This window comes from Lithobates pipiens, unplaced genomic scaffold (genome assembly GCF_037356315.1).
Source record: "Lithobates pipiens isolate NorthernLeopardFrog02 unplaced genomic scaffold, aLitPip1_a1.2 Scaffold_13, whole genome shotgun sequence".
Lineage (NCBI taxonomy): Eukaryota > Metazoa > Chordata > Amphibia > Anura > Ranidae > Lithobates > Lithobates pipiens.
Window position 1 is genome coordinate 261524328 of NW_027507718.1, and position 22817 is coordinate 261547144.

Genomic DNA, 22817 nt, shown 5'->3' on the forward strand with positions numbered 1-22817 from the left:
AAATGCCACATTAACCACTTCCCGACCAGCGCACGACGATGTACGTCGACAGAATGGCACGGGCAGGCATATTGGCGTACATGTTCGTCCAATATTCGATGCCGCCGTGCCATCGGGAGCGCGCCGGCGGCGGCGTGCTCCCGCGCTGGTCGGGACCCCCGTGAGTCCGGTCGCGGGACCCGCGGACTCGATCGCCGCGGGCATCCCCGCGATCGTCTCACGGAGCGGCCGAATGGAGGAAATGCTGTATAAACAACATTTTCCCATTCTGCCTAGCAACTAGTGACGCTGATCTCTGCTCCATGTGATTGGAGCAGAGATCAGTGTACACTAAATGACAGCCCAACCCCCCCACAGTTAGTAACACACCCCTAGGAACACTTAACCCCTACACTGCCACCCACTGGTTAACCCTTTCACTGCCAGTGTCATTTACACAGGAATCACTGCATTTATATAGCAGTGATTACTGTATAAATGACAATGGTCCCAAAAATGTGTCAAAAATGTCCGATGGGTCCCCCACAATGTCGCAGTCACAATAAAAATCGCAGATCGCCGCCATTACTAGTAAAAAAAAAAAATAATAAAAAATTATTAATAAAAATGCTATAAAACTATCCCTATTTTGTAAACGCTATAACTTTTGCGCAAACCAATCAATAATCGCTTATTGCGATTTTTTTTTTTTTACCAAAAATATGTATAAGAATACGTATCGGCCTAAACTGAGGGAAAAAAATGTTTTTTTATATATTTTTGGGGGATATTTATTATTACAAAAAGTAAAAAATAATGCGTTTTTTTCAAAATTATCGCTCTATTTTTGTTTATAGCGCAAAAAATAAAAACCGCAGGGGTGATCAAATACCACCAAAAGAAAGCTCTATTTGTGGGAAAAAAAGGACGTTAATTTTGTTTGGGAGCCACGTCGCACGACCGCGCAATTGTCAGTTAAATCGACGCAGTGCCGAATCGCAAAAAGTGGTCTGGTCTTTGACCAGCAAATTGGTCCGGTCTGAAAGTGGTTAATGTTGCCTTCAGTTTACATTACCTTTTAATTGCAGCAGAAAATGTGACTAGGTCATTCGTTTTACTTTGATACTGGGGCCTGTGTTTTCTTTACTCATGACTGAGCCCCAACTACCATTCCACTATCCAATGAAACTGCCTCAACTCTCATTCACAGGGTAGTAAAAATAGGTGGTGGATCCATGCTTTTATCGCCTCCTGACTACATACCTACAAATTTACATGAATGCCACTCAAATCCATCCCCATGGTAACAGTGCTTCATGGTGCAAATATTTTAACTCTGCATGTTGAGTTGGTAAGCATTCCGCTTGACAAACATTCCTCATTGATATATTATGGGTATTTAAACCTTAACTATAACATCTGAATTTTACTACAAGCTGATATAGAGCATTTTTTTTTATAATTTTAGATTTAGGGAATGTACAGTATCTCATAAAAGTGAGTACACCCCTCACATTTTTGTAAATATTTTATTAGATCTTTTCATGTGACAACACTGAAGAAAGGACACTTTGCTACAATGTAAAATAGTAAGTGTACAGCTTGTAGAAAAGTGTAAATTTGCTGTCCCCTCAAAATAACTCAAGCCATTAATGTCTAAACCGCTGGCAACAAAAGTGAGTACACCCCTAAATGAAAATATCCAAATTGGGCCTGAAGTGTTAATATTTTGCATGGCACCATTGTTTTCCAGCACTGCCTTAACCCTCTTGGGCATGGAGCTCACCAGAGCATCACAGCTTGCCACTGGAGTCCTCTTCCACTCCTCCATGAACTCACGGAGCTGGTGGATGTTAGAGACCTTGTGCTCCTTCACCCTCCATTGGAGAATGCCCCACAGATTCACAATAGAGTTTTTAGGTCTGGAGACATTTTTGGTCCATCGCCTTTACCCTCAGCTTTTTTAGCAAGGCAGTGGTTGTCTTGGAGATGTGTGGGGTCGTTGTGTTGGACTACTGCCCTGCGGCCCAGTCTCCGAAGGTATTGTTTGGCATTCATGCTTTCCTCAATAAACTGTACTTCCCCAGTGCCGGCAGCAATCATGTAGCCCCAGACTATGGCACTCCCACCACCATGCTTGACTGTAGGCAAAACACGCTTGTCTTTGTATGCCTCACCGGGTTGCCGCCACACCCGCTTGACACCATCTGAACCAAATAAGTTTATCTTGGTCTTATCAGACCACAGGACATGGTTCCAGTAATCCATGTCCTTAGTCTGCTTGTCTTCAGCAAACTGTGTCATGTGCATCATCTTTAGAAGAGGCTTCCTTCAGGGACAGCAGCAATGCAGACCTATTTTATGCAGTGTGCAGCGTATGGTCTGAGCACTGACATGCTGACCCCTTCAATCTCTGCAGCAATGCTGGCAGCACTCATTCGTCTATTCGCAAAAGACAACCTCTGGATATGACGCTGAGCACGTGAACTCAACTTCTTTGGTTGACCGTGGCGAGACCTGTTCTGAGTGCAGCCTGTCCTTTTAAGCCACTGTATGGTCTTGGCCACAGTGCTGGAGCTCAGTTTCAGGGTCTTGGCAATCATCTTATAGCCTAGGCCATCTTTATGTAGAGCAACAATTCTTTTTTTTTTTTTTTTTTTTCTGATTCTCAGAGTTTTTTGCCATGAGGGATTATGTTGAACTTTCAGTGACCAGTATGAGAGAGAAAGCGATAACGCCAAGTTTAACACATCTGCTCCTCATTCACACCTGAGACATTGTAACACTGAGTCACATGACATCGGGGAAGGAAAATGGCTAATTGGCCTAATTTGGACATTTTCACTTAGGGGTTTACTCACTGTTTGTTGCCAGCGGTTTAAACATGAATGACTGTGTTGAGGTAATTTGAGGGGATAGCAGATTTACACTGTTATACAAGCTGTACACTCACTACTTTTACACTGTAGCAAAGTGTCATTTCTTCAGTGTTGTCACATGAAAAGATATGAAATTTGAGGGGTGTATTTACTTTTGTGAGAAACTGTATTTAAAAAGTTGCAGTTCTTTCTTTAGAAGTTTTTTCCTTGAACAAAATATAATTTTACAGTACATTACAATGTTAAAGTACTGTGACCTAGATCTCTACAATTACACTGAAGTGTAGCATGCTTCTGTTATTTGTTAAATTAGAGGTAAATGGAGTTATTTTCCCTTGCATGAACTTTAATTCTCCATGAAGAATTTACATTTTATCATAGTTTTCAAAAAAAATATATATATATTATCTTGTATATACATATATATATATATATATATATATATATATATATATATATATATATATATATATATATATATATATATAATTAAATTATACACACAGTGGGGAAAATAATTATTTGATCCCCTGCAGATTTTGTAAGTTTGCCCACTTAAAAAGAAATGAAGGGTCTATAATTTTATTATACGTGTATTTCAAATGATAGAGACAGAATATCAACTAAAAAAATCCAGAAAAAACATGATTATAGATGTTCTACATTGAGTTTCAGTTCAGTGAGTAAAATAAGTATTTGATCCCCTATCGACCAACAATAATTTTGGCTCCCAGAGACTGGCTACATGTAGTGCACAGATTTGTCTTGTCAATTTAAGAAGGTACTCCTAACGACAACTAATTGTGTGTAAAGGACACCTATCCACAGAATCTTTCTTCCATTCAAACCTCACAATCAAGAGGTGTCAAAGGACATCAAGGACAAGATTGCAGACCTGCACAAGGCTGGAATGGGGGCTACAAGACTATCAGCAAGAAGCTTGGTGAGAAGCAGACAACTGTTGGAGCGATTATTCGCAAATGGAAGAAATGCAAAATAACCACCAATCGCCCTCAGTCTGGAGCTCCTTGCAAGATTTCGCCTCATAAGGTAAGAATGATCAGGAGAAAAGTGAGGGATCAGCCCAGAACTTGTGAATGATCTCAAGGCAGTTGGGACCACAGTCACCAAACAAACCATTGGTAACACAATACATCGTCATGGATTGAAATCCTGCAGCTCCTGCAAAGTCCCTCTCATCCAAAGTTTGCCAAAGAACATCTAAATGATCCAAAAAAGGCTTGGGAGAAAGTGCTGTGGTCACATTAGACCAAAATTGGGTTCTTTGGTATTAACTCAACTCGCTGTGTTTGGCAGAAGAAAAATGCTGACTATGACCCTAAGAAAACCATCCCTACAGTCAAGCATGGAGGTGGAAACGTTATGCTTTGATGCTGCTTCTCTGCTAAAGGTACAGGCTGACTTTGCCGCATTAAAGGGCGAATGTATTGTAAAATCTTGAATGAGAATCATCTTCCCTCGGCGAGAACACTGAAGATGGGCCGTGGATGGGTCTTCAAGCATGACAATGACCCAAAACAAGACCGCTGGGGCAACAAAGGAGTGGCTCAAGAAGATGCACATTAAAGTCTAGCCTAGCCAGTTTCCAAACCTTAAAGTGGTTGTTAAGACCACTTTTTTAAAGTACACGCAATCTATTCTGCTATAGAGCCTCCTATGCTGCAGTGTATGCTCTTTGTTAAAAAAAGATGCCCATTTCTACCTGAATTCACTGTGCTGATTGGCGGTCACGTGACTCCTCAAGGATCCCTTTCCTGACCTGACAGCTGGAGCGGAAGGGGCCGCAATTCCCCCGATGTCAGCTGGGAGGAGAGAGCCAAGACATCAGTGAGGAAGGAGGGGAGCCTCGGAGTCGTGTGACCACAGATCCGTGCTGTGAATTCAGGTAGAGATAGGCATCTTTTTTTTTTTTTTTTTTTTTACAAAGGGCATACCCTGCAGTATAGGATGCTTTATAACAGAGGGGATTGTGTGTACTATACTATATAGCAGTGATCACTGTATAAATGACAATGGTCCCAAAAATGTGTCAAAAATGTCCGATGTGTCCGCCGCAATGTCGCAATAAAAATCACTGATCCCCGCCATTACTAGTTAAAAAATAAAAATAAAAAATGATTAATAAAAATGCCATAAAACTATCCCTATTTTGTAAACGCTATAACTTTTGCGCAAACCAATCAATCGCTTATTGCGATTTTTTTTTCTTTTACCAAAAATATGTAGAAGAATACGTATCTGCCTAAACTGAGGGAAAAAATGTTTTTTTATATATTTTTGGGGGATATTTATTATAACAAAAAGTAAAAAATAATGCGTTTTTTCAAAATTGTCGCTCTATTTTTGTTTATAGCGCAAAAAATAAAAACCGCAGGGGTGATCAAATACCACCAAAAGAAAGCTCTATTTGTGGGAAAAAAAGGACGTCAATTTTGTTTGGGAGCCACGTCGCACGACCGCGCAATTGTCCGTTAAAGCGACGCAGTGCCGAATCGCAAAAAGTGGTCTGGTCTTTGACCAGCAAAATGGTCCGGTCTGTAAGTGGTTAAAATACACCTGTGATTAAAAAATTATAAACCCTTCTTGTCTTTGTAAGTGGGCAAACTTACAAAATCTACCAGGGGATCAAATTGCTCTCGCTTTCATGCTCTCTCTTTCTGTCAGTAAATTAATATGTTAATAGAACATGTTCTTGCCATACGCTATTTATCAGTTGCTAGTATTAAAAGTTGCTTTATATAGTTTTAATTCCTGTATGTTATGTTAAGACTTTGAAAAATTTGAATGTATTTAATGGCTATTGATCATTAAATCAAACTTGAAGCCAAATTACATTTTTAGTAATACTTACACTTAACAAGAATTAAGTTGTTCCTTGGGATAGAATTAAACCCTTTCCCCATGTTCACACAAGATGGCTTCACCTCAGCAGTGCTGACTTAAAGGATTTAGCTACGGAATGTCACCCTCTTCTCCATGTCTTGGGGGCAATAGATTGAAATAATTGTCAGACACAAGAACAGGTGAAGAGACATCACAATGGGACTAGCCACATGTGGTTTCTTGATTGGCACACAAGTGGGAAGCTAATTTCTCTGTAAGAAAGGAAACCAATAGATATGTATTACAGATATTTTGATCATATTTCTATGATGTGTCTTCATATTGGTGGTTTCTAGATGTTTCTGTACCTCTACAAGGCATGTAGTTGGTGTCCAAGCTTGATAAAGGGTTTGCTCTTATTGGGTCCAGTTAACTAAAGTTACTTTTAGAGATGTTAATCATTAAGCATTCTTCCCCTGAGAGAAAGGGTTTACTTTTTTCCTTCTTTAAAATCAAGTTCTTTTCTTTTAGAGTTGTATGTGAGCTTTCTCTCTTTTGGCTTTCTTTCTTCTCATTCATTCGTTTTAATTCTTTTTCTTTAGAAAGGCTTTGTATGACAATCCTCTGGAGAGTCTGCCAAAATGTGCACCCTTTCCACCTGCAACTATAAGGACCCTAAATGTCAGTAGTCAAGTAGCTACAATATCTAAAACTGCGTCAGTTTACATGAGGTTAGCGTTTTTAATAGTTTTCCACACCTAACACTGATCAAGAAGTTGATACTGTAAATTTGCATAACGTTGAAGTACTGTCCAATTGCGTATGCTTCTAATACACGACTTAATATGGTATTCTTACCCCTCCTTTTCTTCACAATGATTTGTTTACACATTGATACCTTTTTACTCTCCTGATGCTCAATTATTTTTTTATTTTTGGGGTAGCTCACAACAAAACTTCTGTTTAAAGTGTGTTTCCACCTTTGCAGTTGAATGTAAAAAAAAAAAAAAAATTCTATATTTACAGTATGCGTTCCCATTCAAACAGTATAGCTAAAAATAATTACAGCAATCTTTCTAGTAGTTCCTTTTGTAGCAGGTTTTTGAATTGTGCACAATTCGGGACTACATATTAGTATGAGACGTATGAAAAAACACAACGCATTTAAGGTTTATTGATGCAGTAGGCTAAACGGGTAACAATGTGGTCTGTAGCAAATGATGGTAGATGCTATAACAGGCTAACCTGCACCTGGAAGTTACTTATCTCTAGTATTTCAAACACCACACTTACTAAATTTGGCTAATAAAGTACAGTATGTGGTGATAAGGATGCTTGTTTAGTAGTAAACCTGGTCATTACCCATTATGTAAAGTTGACATCTGTATTTAAATATTTCTAATGCTTAAAAACTGAAGGTCTGCTACAATAGTGCCTGGTACCATACCGGAGAACACCTTTCTGGAGAATGAAAAATGTGCAAATGATGGTCTTAAGGGAAAATGCAGCATTGCTACTCAGACATTTGAAGTTCTGTCTCCATCGGAGGTTACCTCTCCATCAGTTACAGAGCAGTCTGTTATTATGGCTTCTGCCACTTCACAAACATTCAGGTATTTTATATACAGTAATTCATTCTTTGCAGCTACAATCTAAAAAGTACTTATTTTTTTCTGTTTACAAAAATGTGGGACTAGTGATGCTCTTCTTTACTGCTCTCTTGTGGACCTTGTGATGAAAGCAGAGGGCCAGGCAGTAAAATTCTAGCTGTGTCTGTATGGCGACGCTCTCTGCATTATCTTTCGAAAAGACAAGGAAACACTACTAGGGTCTACTTGTATCTAGGACGCAGGAACACCAGAGCTGCAAAATCAAACTTTTGTGCAAGTCAAAAAAACTATGCATTATAAATCCTAATGTCCTCTAGACAAATTTAAAGCGCACAGTGACCACAGCATGTAGTAAAAACAAAGAAATATTTTATTAAACTTACAGTGAGAAAACAACAAAAACAGTCTACTTCCCAGTTGAGGATTTACTGTAAATACACCGAAAAATATGATCCTATTTTATAAAATCAATTATCAGACCATATACAATTCATGCAGATCCTTCCCATCTTACTAATATTTATATACAAAGATAATTAATGTATAAAGAAGGCCCTCTCCGGAGTTTAAACAAATATACATCATATTGGGGAGAAACCAGATCCCAAAAAAGAAAAAGCACAAAAAATGAATATGTGAATATACATTGTACAACAGTATAATGAAAAATGCACAAAATGAATATTCATAATCATAAATCTTATAACTATGGGAGGAAAAATGTAAAAAAGAATAACCATATAAAGGTATATGTATTCAAAAAAACTACCTAAAATAACTGAAGTTTAGTATCTAAGTCATGTATACAAATTCAAAACCGGAATAGAGGCACTCATTGGTCTTGCAGCAATGATAAACAAAACAGCAGCCTTTTTGTTAGATTCAATAAAGCAGAGCCGATCTTTCGCAAGACACTAAAACATGGAAGTAAGATGGTTACACATGATCTGATTCTTGGCTGACCTTGTTGGGGAAATAGGTGGATTTACAACAGGAATCAATGGTAATACACAAATTGTTGCATCACAGCAGCGTACTCAGTTTACCATAGACTTCTATTAAATTGCATTTTTTTTTTTTTTTTTGGTGCATTTTCTGAAAGCACACAGTCCTGCATCTTTGGTGTGCTTTCACAAAATGCACAATCTAAGCAAGCTCTAGGGGAAACCGTAGGTAACCACTATGAAAAGCGTTGGAACACTGGGCTGAACCCATGAGGCAGTGTGAAACTGCCGTAAGACTAATATGTTTAGTTTTGGCTTAAAAAAGTTTATACTAAATTTGGTAGTGTGACTGACTGTCTGGGCCACATTTGTGTGAATTTATTGTAGCTCTGCCATATTGTGAGTTTTCTGATACAACATGGAGGAGGAGGGCAATTGCTAACATATTACATAAGTTAAAGTGGTTCTAAACGCTTGTATGTGACTTCTACCTATAGGTAAGCCTAGAATAAGGCTTGCCTATAGGTAGTGGAAATATCTCGTAAACGTGCGCCGTTTAGGAGATATTTCACTTGTAGAGCACTGATGTTGTCATCGGCGCATGTGCTGTGAAGAAACGGACCTTCGTGGATTTTCTTCCTCCAGCATGTGCCATGACTGACGGCACCCGGCTCTGGCCAGTCACAGCGCAAGAGTCCTTGGCCTCGGAAGGAAGAGGGACGAAGATGGACGCGGCCTGCACAGGGGACAGCGTGGGCTTCGTTTTCAGGTAAGTGTCACATAATGGGCTAGTATGCAATGCATACTAGCTCATTATGCTTTTGATTTGCAGGCTGTGCAGGGAGCAAAAGAGGAAGTAAAACCCATCATGATCAATACCAAATCAAGATCAATAATTTAGGTGGAGGCCCAGGCTGTTTACGCTTCCACATAACATGGGTAAGGTATTTATACCTTTCACATACTTTACGACGCTGAATGGGTAATCTAGATTATACTGTTAAATGGTGCAATTTCATAAAGGTCATCATTAAGTACTCATTAACATCAGCCTGCCATATCCTACATTTTCTTTGAAAGAGATTGGAGGTCATTTTAAAAATCTATACTACAGTCACAACCGACTGGACATTTGCATCATTTTTGTGTTTGCATTTTCTTGTACAATTCTACTCTTTTTAAGTTACTTCAACCTGCCTCATGTTTATTTAAAACTTGTTGGAAGGACAGATGTGCCATCATTTGTTAATTTGCACATCTAATGTGAATGAAGCCAATTCCCTCTAAATACTAGTTAGAAAGGCCATATAAAAATATTACCTTTTTAGTGGCAAATAGCACAGGAAGTATTTTCATACCAGACACCTCAATATGCTATATTGCACTTCAAGCAGTATTCCTTATAAAATTCAATAACCTGAATGTACCAATAGTTATTCGAGAAAAAAAAATGATAATCCTAGTAATACAATATGCAATGTTTTTTTTTTTTTTTTTTTTTTTTTATAGTGTAGCCTTCTCTTCTTTTTAATAGCTGTTAAACTATTTTAATACAATATTGATCTTTAAATTGTTACGCCAAAATTCACAAATAGAACAGCAAGAATAATTATTTTCTCAGTTTAGATGCATTCATTTTCTAGTCTTTTTCAGTAACATCACCTTTCAGTGTTTATTCTTTTGTTTCATGCTCTTTCCTTTTGGTTAGGCATGTGAAAGCAGGTACCTCTGCAGAACAGTGTCCTGTCATTCAAGAATCGTCATTGTATGCACAATCTTCTTTGATGCAGGCAAGGTACAAATCAACAATGTTTTTTCCAGTTGCAACAAAATCTAAGCATTTGTGATGTAAGGTAGTAGTGAACACCAGTCAGATGGTTGACTCTACATAAAGCTATAGCCACTGTATGGCATATTTTATTAGCTCTCACATCATTTGGGACTCAGTGTTGGTCACTTATGTGATCAGTTGTGGTCATTGCTATTTATTTCTTATAGCCAGTTGTCCAGGCTTGCTGGTAAAGGAGCCTATTCAAATAGAAAATATATTTGTTGATTTGTGTTTTGAAGGTATGTGATTTGGGGGCTGTAATACTTTTCTTTGTTTCATGGCCCTAATCAAAATGTATATTCAGTATGTGGACACTTTACTGGATACATGCTTGTCCTGCGTTAGTGACTAACAAATAGTGAAGCAGGGATATGTATGACAGTGGGCCCCATCCATATGCATGAGAGAACATGTTAATCCATGACAATCCATAGTGCTCATTTTAAGACTGCATTGAATAATTGACCCAGGGAGGGTGATTAAACAGGTCCTCTCTTAAAGGCTAAGTTCGCTTCTTTTTTTTTTTTTTTTTTGCTTTTTTTTGCTTTTTAAAATACAGCTTCTCTATGTACCCAATATACCATATACCATTATACCATATATACCATTAATGTACCTCAATTGCAGAAAAGAAAAAACTGTCCCTGTGTTCTAGGACAGGCATCACCTCCACCTTCAGCTTCTTCTATAGCAAAGTCCTTCATGACTTCCTGGTATTTGTCTTGCAGGATGGGAAAACTGTAAACTGTTAGTGAGGAAGGTTTTTATTTTATTTTATTCTTTTAGCAGCTGACCTAATTAAAACACACCCTGCACATGCCCCCCCCCCCCATATAAATGATTCATTCATTTGGCAGAATGTGCAGGAGCAGTGCGATCACATAACAAGCATGTGGAGCAGATCTGTATTGAAAGCTGATGTGTGTCTCTGGATATCTGTAAAGCTCACCATTCACTGTACAATTTCCTTTAGATCTACTGTCAACTATATGTACTATAATGACCTGCCTGATTGGATATTGAGTGATTGGATAGATATGCATGCCCTCTAAAGGAGATTGTACACAGATTATAAAGTCAGATTGTTTAGTGTTTGGCCACTTTTATACACCTAAAATTAACTAGGCGCACTTTCAGTGCCATGAATTCTTGATGGCACCCCAAACGCAGAAGCGAACACTCATTTTGCCATGTGCAAAAATGCACTACAAACACAACAAAATGTGCAGTGAAAACTATGCAAACTGCAACACGCCAAAATGTTGTAGGAAAAAGATGCCAAAAAAGTGTGCTCCCACTATGCAAGGTGTGAATGGGCCATCGGTGTGTCTTATTTACAGCCTCCCCCCTCCCTGAGCTAGATTACAAGAACAATGACAGCTGAGTGTAGAACTAGGAAGCCAGTGAAGTAAATATTCTGAGGTCATTGAATTACTAATTAGTACTTTTAAAAATAAGTTGCCAGGTATTAAAGATTAGATCTAAGTTGGTGGATAAATACACTTTCCTGCAGAGGTTCACACCCATGCAGGTTCAGCCATGGAGACATGCGCATTCAGCTAAAATGGGAAAAAGCTTCAGGGGTACCACAAGGTCTTATACACACTGGGCATTTTGCCCAACTCTCCTGAATGCCTTTTTTCCTGACAGAAGAAAAGGAGCACCAAAAACCAAGTTTTTGTAAACTTGTTTAGACTCGTTTAGGCACATCAAGTGCTTGGGCCAGTGTCCATGAGGCCTTAAAGCAGAACCCAAGACAACATTTTTTTTCCCATGTCCTTGTTGCTGATCTTCTACCTTCACCAAGTTTGCCATCCATGTTCATCTGAGCTCTGTAGTTCCTCTGTAATAGGTTGCTGAACTTGCTGAAAAAACATTTTTGCCTGGTGGCATCCTGTTTGTAAGACCGCAGGGTGCTATCCCTCCCAAAAGCTCAGCCAGTGGTCTGACATGCCAAGTTGTAGTCCTATGAAAGCGAGCAGGGAGTTCTATTTCTTGTAGTGGGTCTTACAGCCCCCTGGTCTGTACTGCCAATGGAGGAGGTGTCCTTCTCTCTCCTGCTCCCTGCTAGCAATCCGGCCCTCCATTCTGCCCCCACCCCCCCCACTGTAACTTGTATGACACAGCAGGGATGTCCCGCTGTGTCAGGTATAGTATATGAAAACACAGCTTGCTGATGTCCTGCCTCCCACCGTTATGATTGATAGTGCATTGTGCCGTTATTGCACTGTCAATCATAATAATGGCGGGAGGCAGGACATCAGCGAGCGGTGTCATACAAGTGATTTCTAATAATGCTGCATTTTTTTTAATCACAAAGCTGACTTCCTGAAAATTAAATCGGTCATATCTCTTAAATGGTAAGAAATTTCACAAATGTAATAACCGTTTTGTGTGTGTGTGTGTGTGTGTGTGTGTGTGTGTGGGGGGGGGGGGGGGGGTACTAATGGGGGATTTTTTTGAAAATCCCAGAGTTCTGCTTTAATGTTCTGTGACCTTGCAACTACCACTTTGAAGTGGCTGGGAGCCAAGTACTTTCACTTCCAGCCACTAGTGAGTTAATTTGGCTGATTGTCTTACAAACCATTGTAACCCAAGCATGGGTTTACCATAAACCATTGCTTCAATTTTGCCTTTATCTTTCAAGAGGCAGACGGCTTGTTTGTGCCAAAGGATTTAATCAATTTATCGCTTAAAGCCTTCTGACTAGAATCTTTGTGGTCTCAAAGGCACAGAGTAGTCTTATCTAAGAATGGGTTAGGCCTCTTGCACGCTGCAGCTTAAAAAAAGCTAAGTACGGCTTATTTGTTACGGAGCTAAAATGCAGCCCATTAATTGTAATGTGCCTATGCAGACAGGCACATAAATAAGCGTTATTTATTCTTCAGTAAAAAAAAAAGTAATTTACTCCTCATGCATGCAATTGCACACATTTTGTGCGCAAATGTCCATTAACATATTGTGAACGCGAGTAAAAGTTTGCATGCAAAATTGCGCAAACACGTATGCACAAAACTGCGTGCAAATACATACAAAACGCTGAAAAAATAGATGCTCAAACAGGAGTATCGTGTGCAAGAGGCCTTAGAAGATCAAGAAGGATAGACTGCTATGGTAATGGGATTTGGAAGGTAACAGTATAGGTTTGTCATCCAATAGTTTCTAGTTTTAATGTCCAATGTACTGTACTTAACTTGTTTTTTTGTATTATAATTACTTTTCCTGTATCAGTTTGCATGTAAAGAAAAATCTAATAGAAAATCCTCTGGACAGACTACCAAAGGCTGCCCCCTGCCCTCCCCCAGTTCATGTTACTGTTCCAGTTCAAAATGCCAAGAGCAAATCCAGTGCAGTGGCTGCCGTGACTGCCATTGTGGGTGCACAGGCCAGGTATTGAGACGTTTGTGATCTGTTTGCACGTGACCTGCAACAATTGTACCTAAGCACCTTGTTCTAACACATTGTTTTGCAGTGTCTAATTATAGATTTAAAACTATTTGATTGTTGGGTAAATGGTAACTTTTACTAAACCACAATTACATACACACGGATAAACAGATTTGTCACAATTTTGTGGTTTTATACCTTCAGTATGTGCGCCATACACTCACGTATTTTCGGCTTTGTGTGTGTGTGGGGGGGGGGGTGGTGTAAAAAAAAAAAAAAAAAAGCCTTGACTATTTGCATTTGTTGTCTTGGATAAAGAAAATGTCAACCCCTTTTTATTTCTACTCCTCCTTTCCTTGCTTTCTTAGACTGTCTGCCCCCTTTGTCTATCGCTCTCTCTTGGATGCTCTTCTTATAGAACCTATCATTAAACCACCTTTTCCAAATTCAAAGCCAGCAAGAAGGTCCACTGGTGTGCTTACCAGTGAACAATGTGTGAGGTGAGATGCTATTGTGGCGAATAATGTATAGCCTAACAACTTTGATGGCAGTGTGCTTTGGTGAAAAAAACTAGCTTTAACCTTTAGGTAAGGGACATAATAATGTAACTCCACAATGCTATTCCTGAATATATGATGCAACACAAATTAATATAGTTCCTACAAAACTCTATGGCAATCTGCTGCGCAAGTAAAATCTGAAGATTTGTGGCACAGGTTATAAACAGACTCTTAGGCTGGATTCACACCTATACATTTTTAGCGCATTTTGCATATTTTCACTACAGTCCATTTACCTTGGTTTCCTATGGAACATGTTCTGTTGTGCAAATCTGCAAAATGCGCTAAAAATGCATAGGTGTGATCCAGCCTTAGAGGCTGCAATCATCAGATGAAGGCGAGTATGCATCTTGGCACCGTGTGTTCGGTTAGATCAGGAAAGTGGAGCAAAATAGAAAGTGTGCTTTTGTTTTAAGTGCACTTATCCTTTAACAGAAAAAGTTGAAATGTTATTTACAGACTGAGCGGTCTATATCTCTTGCCCTACTGAACATTTTGACCTAAACTTCTATTTATCGGTTTTATTTCTTCATATGCTCATTTCCTATGGCTTCATTTGTGATGGTTTACATACAGTAAATATTATTATTTGACCACCTTTAATATAACTCTCTTCTGGTATTGTTAAATATATAGCATTTCTATTTTGCATACGTAATTTTCTATGGCAAAGCATTTGCATGCTTTCCGTGTGTACATTTTACATTTTTAGCATTAATAAATGACTTGACTATGCTATTAATTTCCTGGTATGTTAATTGAATAGGGGGGAAATCTTTTTTTGTTTGGCTAGAATGGTGATGGGTTTAACAACTATCAGGTCTTTATTGCTCACTATCGGGTTGGTTTGCTAAAGGCAAATAGACTGTTCTTTTGCAAGTTTCTCCAGAGCTTAGTAAATGAGGGAGACCTCTGCTGACTTCCATCATCCAATCATGTGCAAGCAAAAATGTTTTGTTTTTTTGTTTTTTATAATTTCTCTTGCATGTGATTTGGGTGTTTTTTGTAAAGTGAAGCTTTATTTAAAAAAACTCTGGAGTAACTGCACTTGCAGAGTGCAACTGCACTTTCAAAATTGCACAGGTCTAGTTCAGTTTTTAGTAAATTAACCCCCATGTCACTACTACCGAGATTCATCCCCACTATAGGAGATTCATTCCCTACTATTCTAGTGATGATTAGGGATGGGCGAACGGTTTGCCTGAGCATAAGTTCAGGCTGAACTTTGGTGTTTCGGATGTTCTGCAAACAGCAAACAATATACCAGGGCTTGACAAATTTGCTTGGAATCTAGGAGCCAGCTTAAAAAGTTAGGAGCCAGGTCGGTAACGGCGATCCGGACCTGTCCCTGGCCTGACATGGAGACGAGTGAGGGGAAGATAGCGCCGCAGCCCCCCTCCCCCTTTTTTTTCCTTAATTAAAATAAAAATTTTTTTTTACTTTTTACAAAAAAAAAAAAAAAAATATTTATATATATATATATATATATATATATATATATATATATATATATATATATAAAATTAAATTAATAAATTAATTAATTAATAATATATAATATAATGAGAAGCCATTTACCAGCCACCACACTCACCGTTGGGCAAAAGGCGCCAGATGACGCCCGCAATCACTTCCTTCTCTTCACTTTGGGAAGGAAATGGGCGGGCAGTGAAAAACAGGCAGGGGAGCTTCACTCCATTAGGAATTAGCATTATTGGAATAGGGTGTAATTTTTACATCCACCACAAGAGGGCGCCAGACTACCGAAAGATTTTAGAAGGCCGCAAAGCCGCGGCCTCAATTACTGGCCGGCGCGGCCCGATGCAATTGCGCGGCGGAGTTCGGGGTCCAAATGGAGACGGGATACCCCAGCAGCGTTGCCCCAGTCGCCAGGACACGAATTCTAGGCGCAAATGCGACCAGGCACCCGGGGTTTGTCGAGCCCTGCAATATACGGTGTTCGGGGCAAATTCGAAAGCCACTGGAACACCGCTAAAGTCTATGGGACATTAACATGAAAAATCAAGTGTTCATTTGAAAGGCTTTTAGGCAAGTTATTGTCATAAAAAGTGTTTGGGGACCCGGGTCCTGCCCCAGGGGAAATACATCAATGAATTTTTTTTTTTTTTTTTAAACGGCCGTTTTTTTGGGAGCAGTGATTTTATTTTATTTTTTTTAACCACTTCTCAATACCAAGCACTTGTACACCTTCCTGCCCAAGCCAATTTTCAGCTTTCAGCGCTGTCGCAATTTGAATGACAACTCAAATTCGAAAACAAACACTGTACCCAAATGAACTTCATCATTTTGTTCCCACAAATTTTGCTTTCTTTTGGTAGTATTTGATCGCCCCTGCGATTTTTTTATTTTTTGCGCAACAAATAAAAACGAAAATTTTGAAAAAAATAAATAAAGTTTCTTTGTTTCTGTTACAAATTTTTGTAAATTAGTATGTTTTCTTCTTCAATAATGGGCACTGATATGGCTACACTGACGGCCACTGATAAGGCGGCACCGATGAGGTGGTACTGATGGGCACTTATAGGTGGCACTCCTATGCTTCACTGATGGGCACTCATAGACACTCGTAGGCGGCACTGCATACTTATGGGTGGCACTGAGTGGCAGGGATGGCCACTGGTGGATGGCATTGCTGGGCATCAGTGATTTTATTTGTGCCATAGAGGTGGCACTGATGGGCACTGATTGGCGGCACTGGGCACTTGTAGGCGGCACTGATAAGTGGCAGGGATGGGCACTGATGGGTGGCCCTGATGGACACTGATGGGTGGCATTGCTGGGCATCACTGATTTTATTTGTACGATAGGGGTGCCAGTCAGTGCCCATTTGTGGGCACTGATTGGCACATGTAGATGGCCATGGGGGATGTACCTGGCCATCCACATGTTAGGTGCTTCCCTGGTGATCTAGTGTGGGCATTTGAGGGGGTCTGCGCTGATCAACAATCAGCACAGATCTCCCTGTCTGGAGAGCCGCTGATCATTGGCTCTTCCTGTTTACATCGTGATCAGCCATGATTCGACGTGGCTGATCACGTGGTAAAGGGCCTCCGTACCGAGATCGGTGTAGTAGTGTGTCAGATTGACACACCGCACCACCAGTCGCCGTGCGCCCCCACGGGCGCGTGGCAGCTGTTATCCTGCTGGATGTCATATGACGGCCAGTCAGGATAACTGAACCACTGCCCGCCTATCATTCTGCTATAGGCCGAGCGGGAAGTGGTTAATGCTTAAAGTGAAACAATAAAAATGAAATATTCCTTTTAATATCGGGCCTGGGCGGTGTCTATAGTATGTCTGTAAAGTAGCACATTTTTCCCGTGTTTAGAACAGTACCACAGCAATATGACATTTCTAAAGGAAAAATTGTCATTTAAAACTGATCGCGGCTTTAATGACTTGTCCGGTCTCGGCAATATAGGTAAAACTCATTGAAAAAAAGAGCATGGGATCCCCCCCCAGTCCATTACCAGGCCCTTTGGGTCTGGTATGAATATTAAGGGGAACCCTGAACCAAAATTTAAAAAAGTGTGGGGGTCCCCCTAAAATCCATACCAGGCCCTTGGGGTCTGCTATGGAAATTAAGAGGAGCCCTGTGGCAACATTTAACCACTTGCCGACCAGCGCACGACGATGTACGTCGACAGAATGGCACGGGCAGGCAAATGGGCGTACATGTACGTCCCTTTAAATTTGCCGCCCTGCCATCGGGAGCGCGCTGCCGGCAGCGCGCTCCCACGCTAGTCGGGACCCCCGTGAGTCCGGTCGCGGGACCCGCGGACTCGATCGCCGCGGGCATCCCCGCGATCGTCTCACGGAGCGGCCGAATGGAGAAGTGCCGTTGTAAACAACATTTCTCCATTCTGCCTAGCAACTAGTGACGCTGATCTCTGCTCCATGTGATTGGAGCAGAGATCAGTGTTCACTAAATGAAAGCCTAACCCCCCCACAGTTAGTAACACACCCCTAGGAACACTTAACCCCTACACTGCCACCCACTGGTTAAACCCTTCACTGCCAGTGTCATTTACACAGGAATCACTGCATTTATATAGCAGAGATTACTGTATAAATGACAATGGTCCCAAAAATGTGTCAAAAATGTCCGATGGGTCCCCCACAATGTCGCAGTCACAATAAAAATCGCTGATCGCCGCCTTTACTAGTAAAAAAAAATAATAAAAAATTATTAATAAAAATGCTATAAAACTATCCCTATTTTGTAAACGCTATAACTTTTGCGCAAACCAATCAATAATCGCTTATTGCGATTTTTTTTTTTTACCAAAAATATGTAGAAGAATACGTATCGGCCTAAACTGAGGGAAAAAAATGTTTTTTTATATATTTTTGGGGGATATTTATTATAACAAGTAAAAAATAATGCGTTTTTTTCAAAATTGTCGCTCTATTTTTGTTTATAGCGCAAAAAATAAAAACGGCAGGGGCGATCAAATACCACCAAAAGAAAGCTCTATTTGTGGGAAAAAAAGGACGTCAATTTTGTTTGGGAGCCACGTCGCACGACCGCGCAATTGTCAGTTAAAGCGACGCAGTGCCGAATCGCAAAAAGTGGTCTGGTCTTTGACCAGCAAATTGGTCCGGTCTGAAAGTGGTTAAAAAAAATGGTGGGGGGTCCCCCTCAAAATCCATACCAGACCCTTCAGGGGTCTGAAGTTTACTGTTTTACCTCATATACAGTGATTAATAGACTTATTGTTAACCCATGTATAACTTTTATCGTCTCTCTTGTTTACAGTGAGCCACTGGAAACTATACCAGTTGCTGCCTATTCTGCTGAACCAGCTAAGAATATGTCAAGCTCATACAAGTCTGGACCAGCTGCATACAAACCCAGTGGTCCTGCAAGTAATGCCAAGCCAGCAGGCTGGCAACCAGGTAAATATGTCTATGTAATATTTTATACGTGGCCTTGAAAATGTGGTTCTCTTCAAAGATGTCAGAGGTGGAATGTATCTTCATTCAGCTTTAACGCTGCATTTATCTGTCCTCCTTTACATGCTTAGGCTGTCTAGATAATTCTGAAGTCCATTGTTCTAGCTATCTAAAGAATCTTTAGGTATGTAGAAGACCGTACACTAATGCTGGGTACATCAGGACTAGGGAGTTTTACTAGTGCTAGTTTACTTTTAATAGCCAGACAATTTAATAGCCAAGTATTACCTAGCTATGTGTAATATGCAGCTGTCTCTCAGAACTGAAATTCAATCTACCTGCACCCGCTCAATTATTTGTGATTGATGCAAAATAGTTGTTTTTATAAACATATGTATTTTTTTTACAGTCATGAGAATCCTTTTTTACTAATCTAAATGCAGTCTATTGTCTTCTATGTGCCTGTACATACAGCTGCATAAAAATGCGCTGTATATAGATGAGTAAAAAAAACAAGAATTACAGAAATATGCAAATACACAATGGTCATTTCAGGAGGTAAACGCATGATGTTTTGGCCAGGAATATTGATGTTCTAACGTCAGTACCGTGTGTAAATACCCTTACTGTGTGTTGTTACTGTGCAATTTGCATCTCTATGACATCAACCTATAGTAAATATTGACTTGAAAGTTCTGAATACAGGATGAACATATTTTAAAATGTAGAGATTACACTTCCTGTAGTTTTAAATTACTATTTTTACAGTATACACACAACATATAAGAGAACATTTTTTTTTAAATCGGAAAGTCTGAATAAAATCGCTTACCATATAATTAAAATATTGTGTTTTCTCTTATCAAATGCTCTGCTTTTACAATATGCTTGTTGTTAGACTGCAATAATTCTGTTTGCCTCTAGGTGGTACCATGTTACTTTGAAATGGTTCTGTCTGAAACATGTTTCTTTTTGAGAATCAAATCCTGCAAAAGACTGTATTAATAAATCAAATAAGGAGCACTCGATCTATTACTGGTTGATCATAGCTACTTATTGTCAGATATGATGGGTAGATGAGACAAGGTCAAGTTTAATGATTTCTGAACTTTTCTTTCATTATATGTTTATGCTCTGTTGAGCTAGCTAGCTTTACAAGCTTGTTTTTCTTAAGTCTACATCACAAGACACAAGCTGAAATTCTTCAGATACATTGGGTTATGCTGCTGACTTCAGGAGATTGGACAATAACAAAACATAGCTGTAAGGAGAGCCCAGTATAATCTCTCCCACTTGCAGCATGCCTGCGTTTATTTGCTACTGTTCTAGGAAAATGGACATCTTCTTGCCTTGTCCAAGTACCTATGATGCAAAGTGTTGAATCGGTGACAGAGTGCCTTACAGGTCCAGGGATTTGTTGCACCCACTCATATATGCCTCTCCATGAAGACCCCTGAGGGAGAATTCCAGCTGGAGGGGTGAAGAGGTGTTAGGATAGGACATGTCTCCTGGATCCTGCCTGCATCTCTGACCTGGTCAGTGGGCACCACACCACTACTGTGATGAGTCAGAGCTTTCTTATAGGAGCATGGGTGGGTTTTGCTGACTTACTGAGCCTTCTAATGAGTTGACTTGCTGGTAATGCTTTACAGATTTTGTTCCACATGTGGTTCTGTCTGACATACTTGGTTGCTGACCAGTGCCAAGAGGGCATCTCTGGCAGTTTTTATTATGGAGTCATTGGGCTGCATGCCATTTTTTTCTGGGACTTGGCTGGGTACTTTCACTGTGTTTGTGTGGCTTCTTCCCTGAGGGTGACACATGCATGTGCTATTTCCAAAGTACACATTAAGTGTTACAGCCTCTCCCACCACCCCTTCAGCACACCTGCACCTCTGATCCTTCACTTGGGCTACCCTACTGCCCCTGATGAGTCACAGGGAATTAACCCTTCCTGCTTCTGTGGTATTATTGTGAGTACCCCTTGCAGGAATCCCTCACATGTATTCTTAGTATGGCAGTTCACAATTGCAAGGGCAACAATCCTATAGCCCCTGCTAGTATACATTCCTCTGACAGTTCCAAAGGGGGTTTTCAGTTTACCTTGTAAAAGACCGGACAGTACAGGTACAGTGATGCATACATGGATGCATACTTCTATACATAGGTTGAAAAAAGACATCAGACCATCCAGTTCAACCACAAAAAAAAATATCATACAATCCCATATACCCAATTCTATACCCACAGTTGATCCAGAGGAAGGCGAAAAACCCCAGCAGAGCATGATCCAATTTGCTAAAGCAGGGGAAAAAATTAGACCATTCAGAGTAAGAATCATTAACCACTACTCTCTGAATTTTGTCTTTTAGCCAGTTTTCTATCTATTTACATACTGATATTTCCAAGACTGTAGACTTAACCTTACACATGAGCTATGTGTACAGAACTGTATCAAAAGCTTTTGCAGAATCCAAGTATACCACATCCACCGCCACCCCTCTGTTCAAGGTTTTACTTACCTCCTCATAAAAAGAAATCAGGTTTGTCTGACAACTTCTGTCTTTCATGAATCCATGCTGTCTGTTGCTTAAAATATTTTTTCCTGCAAGAAATCATGTGGTCTTTTATTAATCTCTCCGGTATCTTCCCATCAATAGAAGTTAAACTAAGAGGTCTATAGTTACTTGGTCCAACAGAGCATCGTTCCTAGTTGGGGCCTCAATAAACTGGACCATAAAATTGTCCTGTAAAAGGTTTATACATTTTTGCCCTTTAACTGTTCCAGCTGTGCCATTACTCCAGTCAATATCTAGGTAGTTAAAATCCCCCATTATTATCACTGTCCTAGCCCTTGCAGCCCTTTCCATCTGTGCAAGGAGCTGAGTCTCCACCTCCTCATTAACATTGGGTGGTCTATAACAAACTCCAATGATTAACTTTGAACTACGCACATCTGTATGCAGTTCCACCCATAATGCTTCAGACTCGTCACACTCTCCATCCACCAGGTCCTCTTTCACACTCATTTAGAGATCACTTCTCACATACAGACAGACCCCTCCACCTTTCCTTTTTACTCTGTCTTTCCGAAAGAGTGCATAGCCAGGAATATTAATAGCCCAGTCATGTGAGGAATGAAGCCAAGTTTCAGCAATACCGATTACATCATAGCTCTCCTGATGCACCAGAGCTTCCAACTCATCTATTTTGCTTGGCAGACTGGCATTGGTGAACAAACACTTTAATGCATTAATATATTTTGACTGGTCACATAATATCCTCTTGGGTGTTCTGAGATTGCTACTATACTTACCTTTGGGTTTATGTGCTTTGGTTACCCTACCACTAATGCCCCTAATATTACCCTATGGAATATGTTCCACGCTGAGTATCTCTCTCTGCCCCCCCCCCCCCCCCCCCCATCGCCTAGTTTAAAAACCCCTCTTACGGTTTGACAATCCTTATTCCTAGCTGATCTGCACCCTCATTTAGGTGCAGTCCGTCCCTTCTGTAGTACCAGTTATCGACTGAGAAGTCGTCCCAGTCCTCCAGGAAGCTAAACCCTTCCTTACTACCCCAGCTGTTCAGCCACTTGTTTACTTCACTAATCTTCCTCTGCCTTTCTGGTGTGGCTCGATGTACCAGTAGTATTCCTGAGAATACCTCCATTCTACCTTGGAGGTCCTTTTCCTCAATTTAGCTCCCAAGTCCCTAAAATCCTTTCTCTAGGACACTCCATCTGCCTCTGACTTTGTCATTGGTGCCAACGTGCACCATGACAGCTGGGTCTTCCCCAGCCCCTCCCAGTAATCTGTCCACCAGATTAATGATGTGCCGAACCTGAGCGCCCGGTAGACAACATA

The 22817-nt window shown here is 40.2% G+C and overlaps 1 protein-coding gene across 6 annotated transcripts in view; it reads left to right on the top strand.

Moving 5' to 3' along the window:
- PDLIM5 (PDZ and LIM domain 5) overlaps positions 1-22817 on the top strand; it is a 266096-nt gene that overhangs the window by 180725 nt on the left and 62554 nt on the right. For 5 of the 6 annotated variants that reach the window (XM_077476564.1, XM_077476565.1, XM_077476566.1 and 2 more), the window contains 6 exons: positions 6305-6433; positions 7121-7315; positions 9965-10051; positions 13319-13477; positions 13843-13974; positions 18815-18954. In XM_077476564.1, coding sequence (XP_077332690.1) covers positions 6305-6433; positions 7121-7315; positions 9965-10051; positions 13319-13477; positions 13843-13974; positions 18815-18954 — 842 coding nt within the window. The remainder of the gene's footprint in view (positions 1-6304; positions 6434-7120; positions 7316-9964; positions 10052-13318; positions 13478-13842; positions 13975-18814; positions 18955-22817) is intronic. The other variant, XM_077476571.1, reaches the window with a different exon arrangement.